At 37.3% G+C, this 17,975-nt stretch overlaps 1 protein-coding gene across 4 annotated transcripts in view; it reads left to right on the top strand.

Annotated features, from left to right (window-relative positions):
• Nucleotides 1-1,090: 1,090 nt before the first annotated feature.
• Nucleotides 1,091-17,975, top strand: part of SMARCA1 (SNF2 related chromatin remodeling ATPase 1) — a 69,141-nt gene continuing 52,256 nt past the window's right edge. For all 4 annotated transcript variants that reach the window (XM_030844869.2, XM_060292490.1, XM_060292489.1 and 1 more), the window contains exons 1-9: nt 1,091-1,436; nt 5,971-6,057; nt 8,076-8,242; nt 8,586-8,686; nt 8,793-8,893; nt 11,477-11,656; nt 15,298-15,453; nt 16,601-16,732; nt 17,698-17,766. In XM_030844869.2, coding sequence (XP_030700729.1) covers nt 1,263-1,436; nt 5,971-6,057; nt 8,076-8,242; nt 8,586-8,686; nt 8,793-8,893; nt 11,477-11,656; nt 15,298-15,453; nt 16,601-16,732; nt 17,698-17,766 — 1,167 coding nt within the window. In that variant the 5' untranslated portion in view covers nt 1,091-1,262. The remainder of the gene's footprint in view (nt 1,437-5,970; nt 6,058-8,075; nt 8,243-8,585; nt 8,687-8,792; nt 8,894-11,476; nt 11,657-15,297; nt 15,454-16,600; nt 16,733-17,697; nt 17,767-17,975) is intronic.

Here is a 17,975-nt window from a genome sequence, read left to right as displayed (position 1 = left end):
TTCCTGCTCTTTGCAGAAATCACACTTGATTTCAGATTGGGAATTTAGGAAGGTGTGTTAAGGGAAATTAATCATGATTTCTTTCCACTTTGGAAAATACTTGCTTCATTTTGGAAATTGTATGTTTTGTGATTGTTGTTTGGTATACTGTGTTTTATATGTTTTCCTATCTTTTGTCCCTAATGACTGGAATTTTAAGACTAAGATGTTAATCTTCCCGTTATTGATCAAAATAACTGGTGGGGAGAAATAGAAACAATAATATTTAATAACTGACATTTGCATACCCTTTACAAAATGCTTTTATATCCGTGGTCATGCATATTATTGGTGTTGAATTACTACTAAATAACAACGGGGATACGAATAAAATACACAAAAAAACACAATAACTCAACCCAATTATTAGTATTAGGCACCTACCATGAGTTGCCCGAGGTTCTGTGGGGACCTTGACCTTGATCCCCAGGACTTTTAAAATTCAGTGGTGAAGGCAAAAGAAGGGCTCCTGCACATTGGCCATCCGAGAGGTATCAGACTGGAAAACAGAGCGAATATACGTAAAACCCAGGTCACGCTTTGCCTTGTAAGTGAATGTTTGCAGCTGCAATCTAGAGATTGAAGGAGTGCTTGTGCTTCTGCAGAATTTACGAAGGTGGGAAGAGCACCACCAGTCCCCCTTTGGGGACCTGGGAAAGGGAAGTCCCCAGAGGGGTTCTGGGCTTTGCAAATGGTGAGACAGACCTTCTACAGTACAGTTATAAGCAGAGGAAAAGTTCTTTGTGCAAGAAGGGGAGAGCGCCCCGAGGTACAAAGAGCAGATTTAAGGGGAAGAGGATTCTTTCTGCACACATCTGCGAGGGGAGCTGAGGCTGACTGTTGGGGGCGTGAGGGGAAGGAGATTTTTAGGGGGCCGCGGGCTGTGGGTTCCCGCCTCCACCCCTGTCCGCGCCCCACGCTCAGGCAACAGTTGGTCGTGCGGTGCCGGCCCGGGCTCCGGGTGGGGAGGGGGAGTCTCGCGATCGTTGAGGGGGGGGTGGAGGAAGGGGGGAGGGTGACGGGGGGAGGCCATGACGTAGGGTGGGTGGACGGAAGTGGGGCAGGGTTGAGGGTTATTTAAAGAAGGGGGGCCCGAGTGAAGGGGTTGGAAGCCAGTGATTCCCCACCCTTGCTCCATCTAGCTCTTTCCAGTGCAGCCACTGCCGCCGCCCAGGAGCCCTCGTCCCCTTGCTCGTCCCCCTCCTCGTTCCCGCTCCAACGCCATGGAGCCGGACACCGCCGCAGTGGCAGCCACCGTGGCAGCCTCTGATGCGACCGCCACGATTGTGGTCATAGAGGACGAGCAGCCGGGGCCGTCCACCTCTAAGGAGGAGGGAGCGGCCGCCGCGGCCACCGAAGCCACCGTGGCCAAGGAGAAGGGCGAGAAGAAGAAGGAGGTAAATAGGAAGGGGGTGTGTGTGCGGTGGACAAATTCTGCGCCGGGCCCCTCCGAGGGACCCAAACCCTGACCTTTGGGCGCCGACAGGTACCCGCGGAGCTCGGCTGGGCTGGGGGCGGCGGGCGCGCGGGGTGGGGGCGGCGGAACAGTCTAGCATTCGCTCCCCTCCCCCTTCCCTTTACGCCTCCTGGAGGCCGGGGGCGGGGCGCGGGCGCGGCGCGGGGCGGCGGGTGCCCGTTATCCCGGGACTTGGGGGCTGGGGAGCCCCTCTACAGCCCCCGGCCCGCCTCGCGTTCCCGGAACTGGGGTAACGGGGTGGGGGATGGGGCCGTGCAGGAAAAAGCCTCCGCCTCTCCCTCTCCTCTCGCTCGCTCCCTCTCCCCCCCCTTCCCGTCGGCCTCTGCCTGGGAAATCTGGGCCCTTCAATCCCACACTCGCGCAAAAGGGGTTTTGCTGGGGGCTTATTTTTTTTGAAATTTGAATTTCCAGGTGCCGGTGGTTGGAAGGCGGAGGACGATAGGAGAGACTTTTATTTCTTTGATTGGCAATGTCGGCCCCTTGGGTGGCAGGGGAAAAAAAAAATCATCCCTTGTTCGTTTGGTCCCCGCCTGCTGAGTTAGGCGGGGGTGTCACCCCGAGAAAATGAGCTCTCAGCGTTGTACCCCCGCCCCCTCCCAATCCAAACCCCAAACTGAGGCACGGTGGACGCTGGCTTAGGAAAATTTCCAACGTGTGCACCCTCACCCTCTCCTGCCCCGCCCCCGACGGTATAGTGTTTCACTCCAGGGCCACCCAAATGGTCCCCCAATCCGGCCCCAAGCCTTCCAGGCTTCCGCCTCCCTTTCCTAGTGGGCGCTGCTGGCTCCTGGACACACGCAGGTTTAAAAAAAAAATTTTTTTTAAACTCAGCGTCGCCAGGATGAACTGCTGCTAATGTACGTAAGGGGACGGCTATGACACCTATTAAAGCCAGATCCAGAAAAATATATATTATCTCCATAAGGCATATATCATATGGGCCGAGACGTGCAAATAAAACTATGAAACTCGTTGAAAAAATTGAGATTAAAAAAATAGGATGGGGCATAAGGATTTTTGATGTATAATAAAATTGTGGAACGGATCTTTCATGGCTGGATTTTTTTCCGTTTACGAGTAGACATATCGCAATTAAAAAAAAACCGTAGGTAATTAAAATTATGCTTTAGAGATCTCCAGTGGCTTTGTCTGGATCATTATATGGTACTATATGACCAAATGAAAAGCTATTGAGGGAAGTTAACACCTTTCGCCGCGAATTAGAGTAATTTTAAATTCAGCAGTTGCTTCAGTGACATATTTTACTGTTACAAGGTTGACTAAACAGAAGGACGATTGTAGTGCTAAGTGAAAACCATAGAAAACATACGCATATTAGGATCTGTGTGGTACTTGGATCGGTAAGACAATATTGATGATTAAAGCTGGGCCAAATACCAAGCATCAGTATAAATCAATGTTGGGAAATTCAGGAGTGCATCTAGGTGCCTTTTATTCCCTAGATGGGGTAAATGTAAGTGCTCCGCTGTCTTTTGTATGGCAGTAAAGGTTGTCGAATTTCCAGGGTGTATAAATTTTTTGAATTGTGAAGAGACTGGGAATCAATAAAAATCCTGTATAATCAGAGAGTTGATGCATATATATTACTACAACTCTGTGGCCTGATCAGAAATTGCACTAATAGTATCTCATTTGTCCGCTCAGCGTAGGGAAATGAGGTGCTGCCTGGAAGGAACTTTCTGGATATCTGAAGTTCACTGATTTAGTCACTACATCTTTTTTAATTTTTCCTTAAAACTCTGAGTAGTACCAAAACATCTATTTGAGTGCTTTCATTTGTACCATTGCTTCAAATAAAGTAAATCGGTACCTCCCTCCAATCTAAATATTTACACACTGCCTTGATGCCTTAAATGGTGTCCTAAAAGTGCAGATTAAATACCTTTTTCTCATGTCCGCCAGTTATTGTACTCTGACAGTGATACAAAGGCATTTGAGACCTAGGAGGTTGTTTCCCCTCAAATAACCACCTCCCAGACACTTTGGTATTGTGTTGATTTTTTCATAATTTTTCAGTCTCCTCCCTCAATTGTCAGGCTAACTACCACTTTTTAGACACTTCATCTACTTTCATCAGAAAGAATGGGTTTATGATAAAGAACGTAGATGTAACAAAACCTTTCATTTAAAACAATTGCAAAATACAAAAATACAAGGGATCCAGCGGGGAGAGGGAGATAACCTGAACACCAAGCAGAAGGGCTGTTAGCGCAATGGAACTTAAGTTTTAGTCCTGGGCTTCTGCCATCCTTTCTTGCTGTTGCCAGCATGCCTTCTTCTAGTGGTCGTTCCCAAGTCATTTGCTGCAGCTTTTATTCTCTGTAGAATGGGAAGCCAGATTATCAAACTTGCTGGAATTGCGTATCAAATAAAAGAAAGTAGGCTCTGAATGAGAGCATTTTCGTGATGCATAAAGTAGATGAGAGTGGATTATCTTGTGACATTTAGCTACAGAAGGGTATTTTTGCTTACCTTCTGGTTCTTGAACTTCCTTGGTTTAAGTGACAGTTGGATAACCTAACGCTGTGAAAATTAGAGTTGGTATTTTTGGTAATGAAAATGTCAAGAAAAAGGTCATGGTCTTTAAGACAGGGCATCTTGGTGACCTTGTGCTGCATTCTCATGGCATCTAGACTACCAGATGATAAAATCCATAAGGAATTCATTAGAATATCTTAGTCACCTTTTATCTTTTCTTGTATGAGAGGGTTTATTTGTGAAAACATACACAGACACAAATGGAAAGGTTTAGAAGGTAGGTATTTTAAAATTTGTTGTGGAAGATAGTGCCAATTAAGTAATTACCTACAGCTTTTAATGGCAATGCTCAAGGTTAGGAATTTTAATTAGCATATAATTAAAATTTTATGGTATTCTACCACAAGGTAAGCAAAAAAGTAAAGAGTAAAATGTTTTTCTAATAATAAAGCTTTAATTTTCTATAAGTGAAATTTGTATCCCACATTATTAGATATACACTTGTGTATGTGAGGGAAAGTAATTTTGAAACTTGAAAACTAGATTTCATTTAGCTTTTCAGGGAATGATAAAGGTGTGGATTTTGTTATCGAATTTTCCTTGTTGCTTTGAAAATAAAATAGGGTTTCTAGTGTATGTGACAGTTTGAAAGTGTGGTATTGAGGGCATTTTAGTAGTTTCTATTCTCATCCATCCAGAATTACATTCAGAACATCCCACATACATACATATGAGATGCTGTAAATCAAGATGGCTGTTGTTTGGGCTAAGAATAACTGAAAAATATCTGATCAGTGCTCCAAAGGAGAACCCTGACCAGAGTCAGATTCCATAATCTTAGTCTGGATTTCCTCAAAATAGAAATTTTAGTAAATGTTAGAAAACATTTATTAACTACTGGAGCCATGTTTTTCTTATGTTTAAGATCACATTCTTGTCTTGATTTATGACCTAAGTTTTCAGGAACAGGCTGTCAAAAGCCGTGCTCAAATGGACATAATTTCTTTAGTTTTCACAAACAGATTTGTGTTTTGACTTTGCAGTCTGTGTTAAAACTGGAATACTCTCCACTTTGGTACTAATGGGTAGATTTGTGTTTTTATTATTTTATTTCTTGATTTCTTACAAGGAAGGAGGTGTATTCTACATATCTATTTATATTTACAAGTACCAGCTTTGTCTTTATAAAGGATAGGATGTATGAGATAACCCCCTAGATAATTTCAGTATTTTAAAGTAGCTGATTTATATTACTTTTCACTAAATTACAGTTTTTTTAAATATCAAAGGTTAATAGTTAATAGCCCTGAGAAACTGCTTCTACAAAATATTCGTGTTTATAAATAGTTTTAAAAGGTTTTCTTTCCAGTAGGAGAAAATTAACATAAACCAAAAGTTTGAAACTGTACTATTTCATTATTTTAAATATAAATGATTGCACTGCAGTACATAAAACAGTTTGAATGTTCTAATTAGAATATAAAACAATATTAAAAAATCATATCTTTTCAGGAACAAACCACAGTCTTTTCTTCTGAAAGTTTGGCTTGTTACATTAAGAAGTGTTTCTGAGAATTAATATTTACTTTCCTTGAATTCTTTGGTTTGTGGTTGATAATAGTCTAGATTTTAAATCTCCTATTTGGTGGTTATACACTTTCTTGCACTTTAAATTAGACAGTAGGTGAAAAGGCTCATTTTCCCACCTTTTGGTTTTTATTTTAATTAATGTTATTTCGCTGGCTTTCACAATTCTTCGGATTTTTTTTTAATTGGACCTCAGGTGCACAGAACTGGATTAATCATAAGCCCTGTTCATGGCATGCTCTCATCACTGGTCCAGGCATGGCCCATGTTGATTTATTTATTTAGTATTTAATTACTTTTTACTTTCTTCAAATGAGAATGTTGACCTTGCTTTGCAATTTGATGATTTATTTTCTTTGAAATTCTAGAAAATCCTTTCTCCATTTCAACTCAAACTTGCTGCTAAAGCTTCTAAATCTGAAAAGGAAATGGATCCAGAATATGAAGAGAAAATGGTAAATATGTTCTTGGCTAGGATAGTGAATACAGTAGTTGATTTGTATAGAGGACATGTGAAAGATTAAAAAATATATGTGTTTAATGAATACAGAATCATAGGTTTTAGAATTGAAAAGTAATTTAATATATCATCCACCATAATAGATTTTTGATGGTTAAATGAATCTCCTCACTTTCGGATGAGGAAATAAAGTATCAGAGAAATGATATGGAATAGTTGGGACTAGAAGGCACATCTCTTCACTTTTGTTTAGCACTCTTTACCCCATAATAGGGTGTTTTATGCTAGAAATATTTTATCCACGAAGTGAAAATGTAAGTGGATAAAATATCAATATGGCTGAGAGAAAGCAGGTCACAAAACCAGCCTGGTATTTTCTTCTCCCTCTCTCCTTGCTCTGGATGTGTGAATGAATGCTGCACATTATGAAACATGTAATATGGTAATACATTTTCCTGAGGGAAGGCTATTTGCCCAATGTATGAAAATATTACATGCTTAAGCAGTATAACCATAATTACACCCACCTATGGCTTTGCTCTACATTTAATTATTTAATTTTTAGTCACTAAAACCCATATTTTAGCTTTAATTTTAACTAGACTTTTATGCCCTGGGATCTTTCAAAACCAGTGAACTTGGTTAACTGAAAAGAGAAATTAATAGGCAGTTAGAACTGATTGTTTTTTGGTCAAGGGGCTGTTTTTGAAGTAATATTACAAAAATTAGTAGAGATGAAGTACATTTTTTGGTTGTTCATGGTGATTTTACAAAACTCCATGCCTTAATGTTTAAGGCCACATCTAACGTAGACAGTTAATGTTTTAACAACTCTAAAAACAACATTCCAGTGAGGATAACATAAAATGGAAAGGTTTTGGCCTCCTTCCAGCTACTGGTCTGAATGTATTTGTCTAATTCTTATATTTATGTTAATGAATTCTTGTAAGATTCTGATGTTATTAATTATGCATCCTTCATTGGTAATCAAATGTTCTCTACCCTGTGGTCAGAAAGTGACTGGGAATTTAAAAATCACCTTGGTTTTTTTCTTTATCTTGATCTTTTAGGATTTTTTTAGTGAAAAAAAGTTTTATTGCATTTATTGGTATAAGCTATATGACCTTTTAAAATGTATTGAGAAATTATATATCGATCTTTCTTTCTTTCTTTAACATCTTTATTGGAGTGTAATTGCTTTACAATGGTGTGTTAGTTTCTGCTGTATAACAAAGTGAATCAGCTATACATATACATATATCCCCGTATCTCCTCCCTCTTGCGTCTCCCTCCCACCCTCCCTATCCCACCCCTCTAGGTGGTCACAAAGCACCGAGCTGATCTCCCTGTGCTATGTGGCTGCTTCCCACTAGCTCTCTATTTTACCTTTGGTCGATTTTTAATTGTTAACATATATCAACTATTTCACTTATATATGTGTGTGTGTATATTTTTTCTTCAAATCCTCACTTTCGGGAGAAACTTTATATACTCATAGCATAAAACACAGTTTTCCAGATCACTATATTTGAAGAGAGAAATGTATTGTACCATGACATTGAAAGTATTTTGAGACAAGATGACACTGTATTCTAAGATTTAAATTGTTTCTAGATGAAGCTTGAAAATTCTTGGTTGGCTTTCCAAACCATTCAGGATTTGCCTTTTGACCCCAATTCTTTAAGCAGAGTACTTCTTATTGAGTCATTTATTAAGTCTGTCGGATCACTTGGCTTCTACTCAAACCATCTGAAAATACCATTTTCAAATTCTGCTACTTACTAGCTGTGGGAACTTGGGCAAGTTACTTACCCTCTCTGTGCCTCAGTTTTATCATCAGTAAAATGGGGATAATACTAGTACCTACCTCATAGGTTTATTAAGAGAATTAAATGGGTTAGTATGTTTAAAGTGCTTAGAACATAGTACAAATTAAGTGCAATATAAGTACTTGTTAAATTTTGAATGAACACAAAAAGAAATCATTACTTTTTCTTTTGTCTTGTAAATTAGAAAGCAGATCGAGCAAAGAGATTTGAATTTTTACTGAAGCAGACAGAACTTTTTGCACATTTCATTCAACCTTCAGCACAGAAATCTCCAACATCTCCTCTGAACATGAAATTGGGACGCCCTCGAATAAAGAAAGATGACAAGCAGAGCTTAATTTCTGTTGGAGAGTATGTTGGCATCTGTCTCTCTACTTTCTTCCCTCTCTCCTTCCCTCCCTTCCTCCTGCCCCCCTTCTACCTCCCTTCATACTTCCCTTCCTTCTTCACTTATTCAGTGTGATTTTATATTCAAAAAATATGGTTATTGTCAGTGTAAGTATGTTTTGGAGGCAACAATATTTCTTATCTCAGTAGAAGTCAATCAGTAAAAAGGTAGGCTGGTTCTACCAACTTCTAAGCAAGACTCTAGATAACCCTTCTTTTTTCATAAAAGATATTAACAGTGTATACTGACTTAATTGACACCTTAGCATTTGGGTTGAATACGAAGGTATTTCTTTTTTCATTTCAGCTACCGTCACAGGCGCACAGAGCAAGAAGAAGATGAAGAGCTGCTCTCGGAGAGTCGGAAAACATCTAACGTGTGTGTTAGATTTGAGGTGTCACCTTCATGTAAGTACTTCATCATGTTGGTTTTTTTTTGTTTTCAGTTTAGTTTTAGAAAATTTTACTTGGTTGTATTAATGAAATTATGAGAGCCTTGATTTTTTTTTTTCAGATGTGAAAGGAGGACCACTGAGAGATTATCAGATTCGAGGACTGAACTGGTTGATCTCTTTGTATGAAAATGGAGTCAATGGTATTTTGGCTGATGAAATGGTAAGGAGTTGGTAGCTTAAAACACATTCTTAGTTATCAGTAATTTTATGTAAATTTGAAATACCTGAGCTGAATTTCCCCCTTGGGGTTTGGAGGCTAATTGTTTTATTTAGTTATAACATAAAAGGCATTTGTGAAGTCTAGAATTGTTTCTTTAAGTAACCTCTAGAACATATAGTTTCACAGGCCACAAAATTCTTAGTGAGATTTTCTCAGATGGTATAAAAAAAACCTCCTTGTACTTTTGTTCATGTTTGCACTATGGCCTCCAGGAAGCTCAGAGCCCTAGTGAATACCAAAATGGAGCATCAGTGTAACTTTTAATGGTCTGCCCATTGTGTCCTTTGTGCCTTTTCCTATCCTTTAGCTTTTAGTCTTACTTTCCTTGGCCCCTCTTTATTTCTTTTTGACCATTAATTTATGTTCCATGTTTTCATTGTAGGCTACCTGAAATCCTTTTGGGAATGAGGTGGCGATAGAAACCAAACGCTAAATGAATGAATGTATGCATGAGTGAATGTAAATGCCTCCATGTGTGATCAAAGAAAGTGTGAGGAACAAAAAGGTGAAGAGCATTGTTGAGTCTTGACAGTAGAGTGCCAGCTGGGAGTCAGGAAATGAGCTAAGGAATGATGGACATGCAGTTGTCCCTCCATGTCCGAGGGAGATTGGTTCTGTGACTCCCAGGGATACCAAAATCCATGGAAGCTCAAGTCCTTATATGAAATGGCATAGTACAGTTGGGCGCTCTGTATCCGCGGTTTGCCATCCACAGATTTTGATCTGTGGTTGGTTAAATGCCCGATGTGAAACCTGTGGATTTTGAGGGCAGACTGTGTAAAAAAAAGACCGAAGAGAAAAAGTAAGGCCATTTAAGATGCTAATTCATCAGGTCAGAGGAGTGTATGAAGACCTGGTTTGGCATTTTAAGACCAAATGAATAAGGTGGGATTTAAGAGAGGGCAGTGATACTCATATATGTGACTCTGGAGCCATATTTACAATCACATATCCATATGGGCCACATGACTATCGATGCTCTATAGCTTGTAGTGTAGTAGTCAGTCCCATAGGTACTCATCCCTGGCTAAGCAACTGTTAGGTGTGTGGCAAGTCCTTTAAATCAAGGGTCTGTAGCTCCTTATATTTAGTATTCTGGGTTGGAAACTACAGTCAGCTCAGACAGGGAGGAGCTTAGTTAATTGGACAAGAGAAAGATCAGGGTTTGCCTCACGCTCCTCTTGGCTGCAGCCTGTCTAAAGATCCTTCATATTGAAGTTATGATGACACCAGCTATGTTTTAATTACTAAAAAGGGGAAAGATACTTCGAGTATAGAAAATTTGGAAAAAAGTTGAGAAAAAATTAAAAGTAAGTTATAATTTTGTTACCTCGAAATAACCATAGTTAACATTTTGGCATATTTCTTTTTAGTCTTTTTCCTCTGGTTGTATTTATTTTGCATAGTTGAGGTCGTGTTATATATGATTTGGTATTCTGATTTCTTCACATTCATACATATTTTCCACACAATTAAAACATTTTGGTAAGAATAATTGTTAATTACTGCATAATAATTAATCCTAGGGAGGTTCCATAATTTTATTCATTTCCTCCCTTATTGCTGGTCATATGGATTGGTTGATAGTATATATTCTATATATGTATATCGTATATGTTGACTGATATATATGTATATATTTGATATATAATAATACTGTTATGAGAACCCTTGTAATTTAGTTTTTCTGCACCTCTCAAATTATTTCCATAGGATTTCTAGAAGTGCACTTACTTGGTTAAGGAGAATAAACATTTTAAGATTTTAATGCATAACATCCATAAAACTCATCTCATAAGTGAAATATCAGATAGGATAAATGCTATAAAAATAACTTTAAGCTTAGGTTTATAAAAGCAATGTATACCTTGTATAGCGATAAAGCCAGAAACTGTTTTGAAAGGTCATACAGCATAGGACATAGTTCTCTTTCCCATAGGTTAGGTAGTGGATTCATGGGTGTTCAGTATATTATTTTTTAAAAAGTCCACTGGACTAGGTGATCTCTACAGTCCTTTCTGGCTGCAAAGTTCATTTATGTTCTGTTCTTTTATGATTCATTAGGTCTTCAAGGGTGTGAGATGCAAGTATAGAGCTACATGCCCCTTGAAATGCATAGTCTGAATATTTCATGTCTGGGCTGTAATAATGTTGGGGTCAATGGGAAAGAAAGACCGGTATCTAAGCAGGCTGATAAAGGAAATGTGTCTTTGTGAAATACACGAAATTCCTAATTTTGCAAACTAGTAGAAAAAATAATATAGGTTGCTTGCTCCTTTAGGAGTAAAAGTCTCCTAAATAGAAAATTGCTTTGTTGAGCAACTTTCTAACTGCAAGTTCTTAGCTTCTTTTTGTGCTCAGGGTAAGTATTGAATTGGAATGTTTATTCATTTAAAAAAAAAGTCTTTTAACTTTTCCCTATGTGAGATAGTTGGCAAATATCTTTTGTAAAGTTGCTACTAACAAATGTTTCATTAAATAAAAAATGTTTATGGCTTTCTTTTCCTTGTGATGATAACGCAGGGCCTTGGTAAGACTTTACAGACAATTGCTTTGCTTGGTTACCTGAAACATTACCGAAACATTCCTGGACCTCACATGGTTTTAGTTCCAAAGTCGACTTTACACAACTGGATGAATGAATTTAAGCGATGGGTCCCATCTCTTCGTGTTATTTGTTTCGTTGGAGACAAGGATGCGAGAGTAAGTGAGAAACAGGTTTCAAAAGGCAATCGAGGATAACATCATTTCTGTGGTTAAGTTTTATTGCTATAAAAGACATTCGAGTTGACTGCTACTACTAAATAGCACTTAAATTGTGCTTACTCTTTGTTAGGCTCTTTTGTAAGTGCGTTTTATATATTAATTAAGCTAATTCTCACAACACTCCTATGAGGTAGATGTGTTACCTATTCATAACAGAAAACCCATTATTATGCTTATTGGCATTTACTTTTAACTAGCTCATTAACCTAAGCATTTTGAATTGCACTTTTAAGTGATGTTTTATTTTTAAAAATCTTACTTTATTGACAGTCTATCTTTTCAGTGATTCTATCATTTGTGCTGTTTTGATGCCAAAAATGTATCAATTTGCATTTCAATTTTTTTGTTTAAATTTTTTACTTTTGACTTTGACTTGTTTACACGCACACATGCACATGCACACACACATGAATGGAACTTTTTCTCTTTGTACAGAGAGCCTTGTGTTTTGTGTTTATGCATAGACACAGCTTTCAGTTTTGATCTTTGAATAGAAAAATACATGTGTGCATACATTCTTAGATAATATCAGAAATTCTGGGCTCTTGTTTAAAGTAGCTATTTGTCAATCTAGTAGGCTACAATTATTTTAGGACTGTTGAATTAATCTAAAAATAATGAATTATGCAAAAATACCAAAATGAATAGTCAGTTTAGAAAGCATATGATTAAACTTGGTCTTTATTTTGCCTCCAGAGAACATAGTTTAGAGTAAAGATTTATTCTATTTTACATATTTAGATAGGTTATCAAAAGATATCCTCAAAAGAATGGTAGCATAATGAATTATGTGATTTTATTCTTATCATTTTGCTTGAAGAAAAATTACTTAAAGTTATTTAAATTTAACTTATAAATAATTTAAATATTGAAATACTGAGCTCATAAATATAGAATTACAGGCTTGATTCTTCCCTATGCCTAATATTTCGCAGTAGCAAATTAGTCACTTAGAAATCTTTCTGATTGCTGCTATTATGTAATACCATTTCTTATAAAATTTTGTATTTCTAAAGTATTGATTTGTTTTGCTGAAATTATTCGTTTTATGTATGTATGTATGTATGTATGTATTTTTGGCTGCGTTGGGTCTTCGTTGCTGTGTGCAGGCTTTCTCTAGTTGCAGCAAGCAGGGCTGCTCTTCATTGCAGTGCGGGGGCTTCTCATTGCAGTGGCTTCTCTTGTTGCAGAGCACGGACTCTAGGCGCACGGGCTTCAGTAGCTGTGGCTCGCGGGCTCTAGAGCGCAGGCTCAGTAGTTGTAGCGCATGGGCTTAGTTGCTCCGCGGCATGTGGGACCTTCCCGGACCAGGGCTCGAACCCATGTCCCCGGCATTGGCAGGCAGATTCTTAACCACTGCACCACCAGGGAAGTCCCTGAAATTATTCTTGAAGGTCATAGATATTGAGAAATATCTAGGCTTGTGTTGTCATCATGTCTCAGTAAAAATGTATGTCAGTGGTTTTCGACTATATTATGTGGAATCCAAGGGTTTCATGAAGTGTCTCTGGGAGTTTTCAAGAAAGGGTGGATGTATTTAATTGGTGACTGCCCTATCTCTACCCCATGGGAGGTTGAAATTCTTCTAGACACTTCGAAAACTTCTTAATCATGAAAACTAACCTTCAAAGTCAATGTTTTGCAAATTGCCACTCATTAATGGGTTGGGGTTCAGTTTAGTGGGTGGTGACAACAATTTTTTAAAACATTGAGATAGAACAGAGTAGAAAGTAGCATTGAGGATATGTATTGCTTCTTTCTATATACACGCCCTCAAACATGTATGTATATACTGGATTGCGACCTAAAATACAATTTTACTGTGGGCCATGGTCAAAGAGTTTGAGAACCAGTAATTGTTAATTACATAAATAATTAATGTGCCATATGCAGCACTTAAAGATTGATGTCATTATGTGTAGAGAAAATCCAGATCATTATTTATAGACAGATTTGAGCCTTTGTACCACATGGGATAGATATATTGGATCTTTCTATTTTCTTGGCCTTCTGTAAACACTTTATGAGGTGAGTATTTTGGTAATAAAGTATTTGATGTAAGCTACAGTAGGTATTTAATTGAGGTAGGAAATTATTAGAGAAAATCCTGATCCTGTTTGAAGCTAATGTAGTCCTGAAGTATTTAGAGGTATGATTCCTAAACATAGTTTTTGACCCCTTCCTTTCACACTCCAGAGGCATCAAAGGTCATGGACATGGAAACAGGAGATCTGGTCTTAATTCTGGCTTTGCTACTGACTGTGGTGTTGAATGAATCTCAAAGGGCCTTAATTTTTGTCACCTATAATATGAGAACTTTTGGATTATGTGATCCTTATTTAATATTCTATCAAGATATTTAACTCTGAAACTATCAAGTAGTTACACAAATTTCAAAGAAGAGCTAATTTAAATTAAAATATGTGTATGTTCTATGAAACTGTACGAGGAACCATTAAACTGAGTATTTCACAAAATCAAATAAGGGTAAGGTATATGCAGGACTAAATAGGGTCTGGCACCCTGGTTCTTTTTATTTTGCCTCTAACTCCCTAATGTCTTAATTAACTTTTTGAATACCACTTCCCAGGGAGCAGCTGAGATCTACAAAGGCCTTTTATCTGTCCTCTACTTCAGTCCAGGCAATTCTTTTATACATAGTGGGCACTCATTGAATATTTGTTGAAAGAGTCCCTCGCGTGTTTGATGCATAACTGAATTTATGAAATAATGACTTTGCAGTGAACAGTCAATTTTGTTTATGCACTGTAACTTCAGATTTACAGTACTAACCAGTCCCTTCTCAATGTAGATTTTGCTGCTCCCTGTTAACCTTTGTGGTTTTATTTTGACCTGTAATAAAAAATAATCTGGAATTCAGTTAATACAAGTTAAAAATGCTTTCAATCAACTTGGCTACCACATTGGTCACTGCCTATGAAGATTTAAAAATAGTTTTAAATAGTCTCACTGTTTTAAATAGACTCATGTATCGAGAGAGAGCAAGTCCCCTTTATAAAATCACATTTGTAGTCTCATAACATCAGGAATTTCACAAAAACATTAATGGGCTTTCATGACCCCTTAACAAAATTTATGACTCATCCCTGCTAGAAAGTGAAGGAGACATACAAGAGATCTCAAAAGGTTGGAATCACTCATATATGTTGAGCTTTTTCCATTTATCGAAGTGCTATCATGTTGGTAATGCTTGGATTTTGGTAAGAGTATGGTATTCAGAAAGTAGTTCCTTTGCCCATGTCCTTTTGATCCTTTGTGGTATGAAGAGAGAGCCTAGTAATTGTCATCTTCTGGTGATATGAACTTCTCCGGTTCATTGAATATGCTGTACTCGTTTAACGGAAGCCTTTGCTTCTCTTTTGTTGATGAAAAATATTAGCATGTCATACAGATAATTGACCACAAAAGTATCTTTGGGCCTCAGATTTCCTATCTGTAAAATGGATGAGACCGAATGATTCCAAGGGTCTCTTAGAATTCTTAATAGTCTGTTGATGCTTTAATTCTGTGACATCTTGTCAACATATTCTAATATAAGGAACTTTATTTTGCATCAGGCTGCTTTTATTCGTGATGAAATGATGCCAGGAGAGTGGGATGTTTGTGTTACTTCTTATGAGATGGTAATTAAAGAAAAATCTGTATTCAAAAAATTTCACTGGCGATACCTAGTCATCGATGAGGCTCACAGAATAAAGAATGAAAAATCTAAGGTAAGCTAGTTCTCAACATCTTTATTAAAGTTTTCTTTTAACTACAATTTCTGTTTGTTTACTTCTCTGTATTCAGAATTAAAAAAGTGATAGAAGGTTGTGATTTTATTCACAGAATGTGAAAGAAAATCAGTTTTTAAAATGATTTTGAAGTTTAAATGATTGAATATAAGACAAATGAAAATTGAGCCCAGTTTTTATGTAAAGAAAATTAGGTGTTCATTTGCTATAACTGTTGCAGCCTAAGTAACTCTGTTATGCTACAGTATTTTAATATTTTGGCAATATTTGGTGTATAAATGTCATTTGCATTGGTTTATTTTTTGAGGAGCTACCTTACGTGTATTCATGTGGATTAGAAAAAATCATTTCCTAGAATTATCTGACTTGTGTGAATTAGAGTGTGGTGTTAACATTGAAAAATACCAACATTTCTTGCCATTCAACTCCATCAACAGTAGGAAAAGCGTCAATTATTATGATGAACCTCTCTTTGGATCACTGGGCTGCTTTGGGAGAACCAGGGACACAACTGAAGCAAAATCACCAGGTGGTGCTTTTCAAATTAGAGTTAATACCCGATAAGAGGACGCATGTTAGAGAATAATTGTTAATTTAAGAGCACTATAAAAATGTGCATTTTTATTGATAAGATTACTGTTCTTTTATACTTTTTGTGCTTTAATTTTTGTGGTTTTATATTTAGAAAGTTAATATAAGATATTCGGGGAAAATGGGCTCAAGTGTGGTGCTTAAAAATTGTGACCAGGCCAAGTTAGAAGTTGGCTAGGCATGGCGGATGAACATGATTGGCAGGGAGAAGGCGATAGTGTTGTATAAAGTGACTAGCCTGAATTCCATAGAGTTCTGACTGTTTCTGTGGACCCAAAATGGAAAAAATAAATTTTTTAAAGTGGGGGAACGGTCTCAGGTGTGACTATGATCTGCATTCTTGTAAGTGTAGAAATGCCTAGAATATTTTGTTCAGTTGTGCTTCACTGTGGCAATGTCACCTGAACCAGGATATTTTGCCACAGAAAATTAATTTTCAAGTTTTATTTTATTCAAAACATGTCTTGGGTTGGATGAAGAACTGATGAACATTCTAATAAATAAAACAATGTTGACGTAACTATTATTTTTCTAGCTTTCAGAGATTGTTCGTGAGTTCAAGTCAACTAACCGCTTGCTCCTAACTGGAACACCTTTGCAGAATAACCTGCATGAACTCTGGGCACTACTCAACTTTTTATTGCCTGATGTCTTTAATTCTGCAGATGTAAGTTTGTCATACGTTTTAAGTGTAATTTTCTTATGTTCACAGACATCTGTTTTCAAAGCATAGAATGTAGATTGAAATTGATAGTTCTTTTTCATTTGTAATTCTTTATTTGTGTTTTGATTTTCTCAGAAAGGTGCTCTTAAGTAGAAATTTTTTCAAACGGGGATATTTAGAGAAATAATGTTTCTTTTCTTTGAGATTATCCTGCCTGTTAAACTTTGCCTATATAATAACATTGCTACCACAACTTATGACATAAGGTAGACTGAGTTCAGAATAGTGCTTTCTAAATTTTCTTTTAATTAAATTGGAAGGGTTTTCTACATACTAGTTTGGCAGGTGGAGTCATTGAAATAATCTTTAATTATTGCAGGTATTAACATTTGGTGAGTACTAAAGAGCTTATAATATGTGATGTGAAAAGCAACATATTTTGTAAATGTATGATTTATACTGTTTTTATCATTAACATAAGGTTATGCTAGTGCAGCAAACAGAATTGAATGATTTAAGGACTTTGGAGCTTGATTTTCCTCATTACTGATATTAATTGATAATAAAAGTACCAAGTTCAGCTATCTATTGGTTTGTATACCTTATCTTGCTTTTGTTCATTTTTACTGTTTGATTAACATTTTCATTAGCATGTCTTCGATTTTTTATTCTTATTCCTACTCCTTTTAACTGGATACAATGCTACTATGGTATGGGGAAGCCTAATAAAAGCTTTTTAAGGAAAACCTGCTGATGGAGTGCCTCTATAATGCAGTTCAGATTTTGTTAACTGCTCCAGTATTTTATCTGTTTTCAGAAGTAAATAATATTGGCCATCACAGTTAACATATTTTTACAGTGCTTTTAAAATGAATTATTGCTATATGAGTTGTATAAGAATTTATAGAATACTGCATTTATTAAAAAAAAAACTGTGCACTTACTGCAGAATTTTCACCCCTCCACAGGACTTTGATTCTTGGTTTGACACTAAAAATTGTCTTGGTGATCAAAAACTTGTGGAAAGACTTCACGCAGTAAGTAATAGCAGACAGGAAAATTTAGTAATTATATATATATAACTGAGCTAGAAAACAAGCTGCTATAGAATCTGTTTGAACTTGTGGATTTGCTTCTGGGCTCAGTCTTAGTGTTTTTCCCTCTCGACTTTTCTAATAGCCTCTTTGGGAGGCAAACTCCCACTGTATCCTCAGCTTCTCTATGGAACAGCTCTTCTGCTTTGGCT

The sequence above is a fragment of the Globicephala melas genome, chromosome X (assembly GCF_963455315.2).
Source record: "Globicephala melas chromosome X, mGloMel1.2, whole genome shotgun sequence".
Lineage (NCBI taxonomy): Eukaryota > Metazoa > Chordata > Mammalia > Artiodactyla > Delphinidae > Globicephala > Globicephala melas.
The sequence above is the reverse complement of the archived record's forward strand: the minus strand, read 5'-3'. Positions and strand labels throughout refer to the sequence as shown.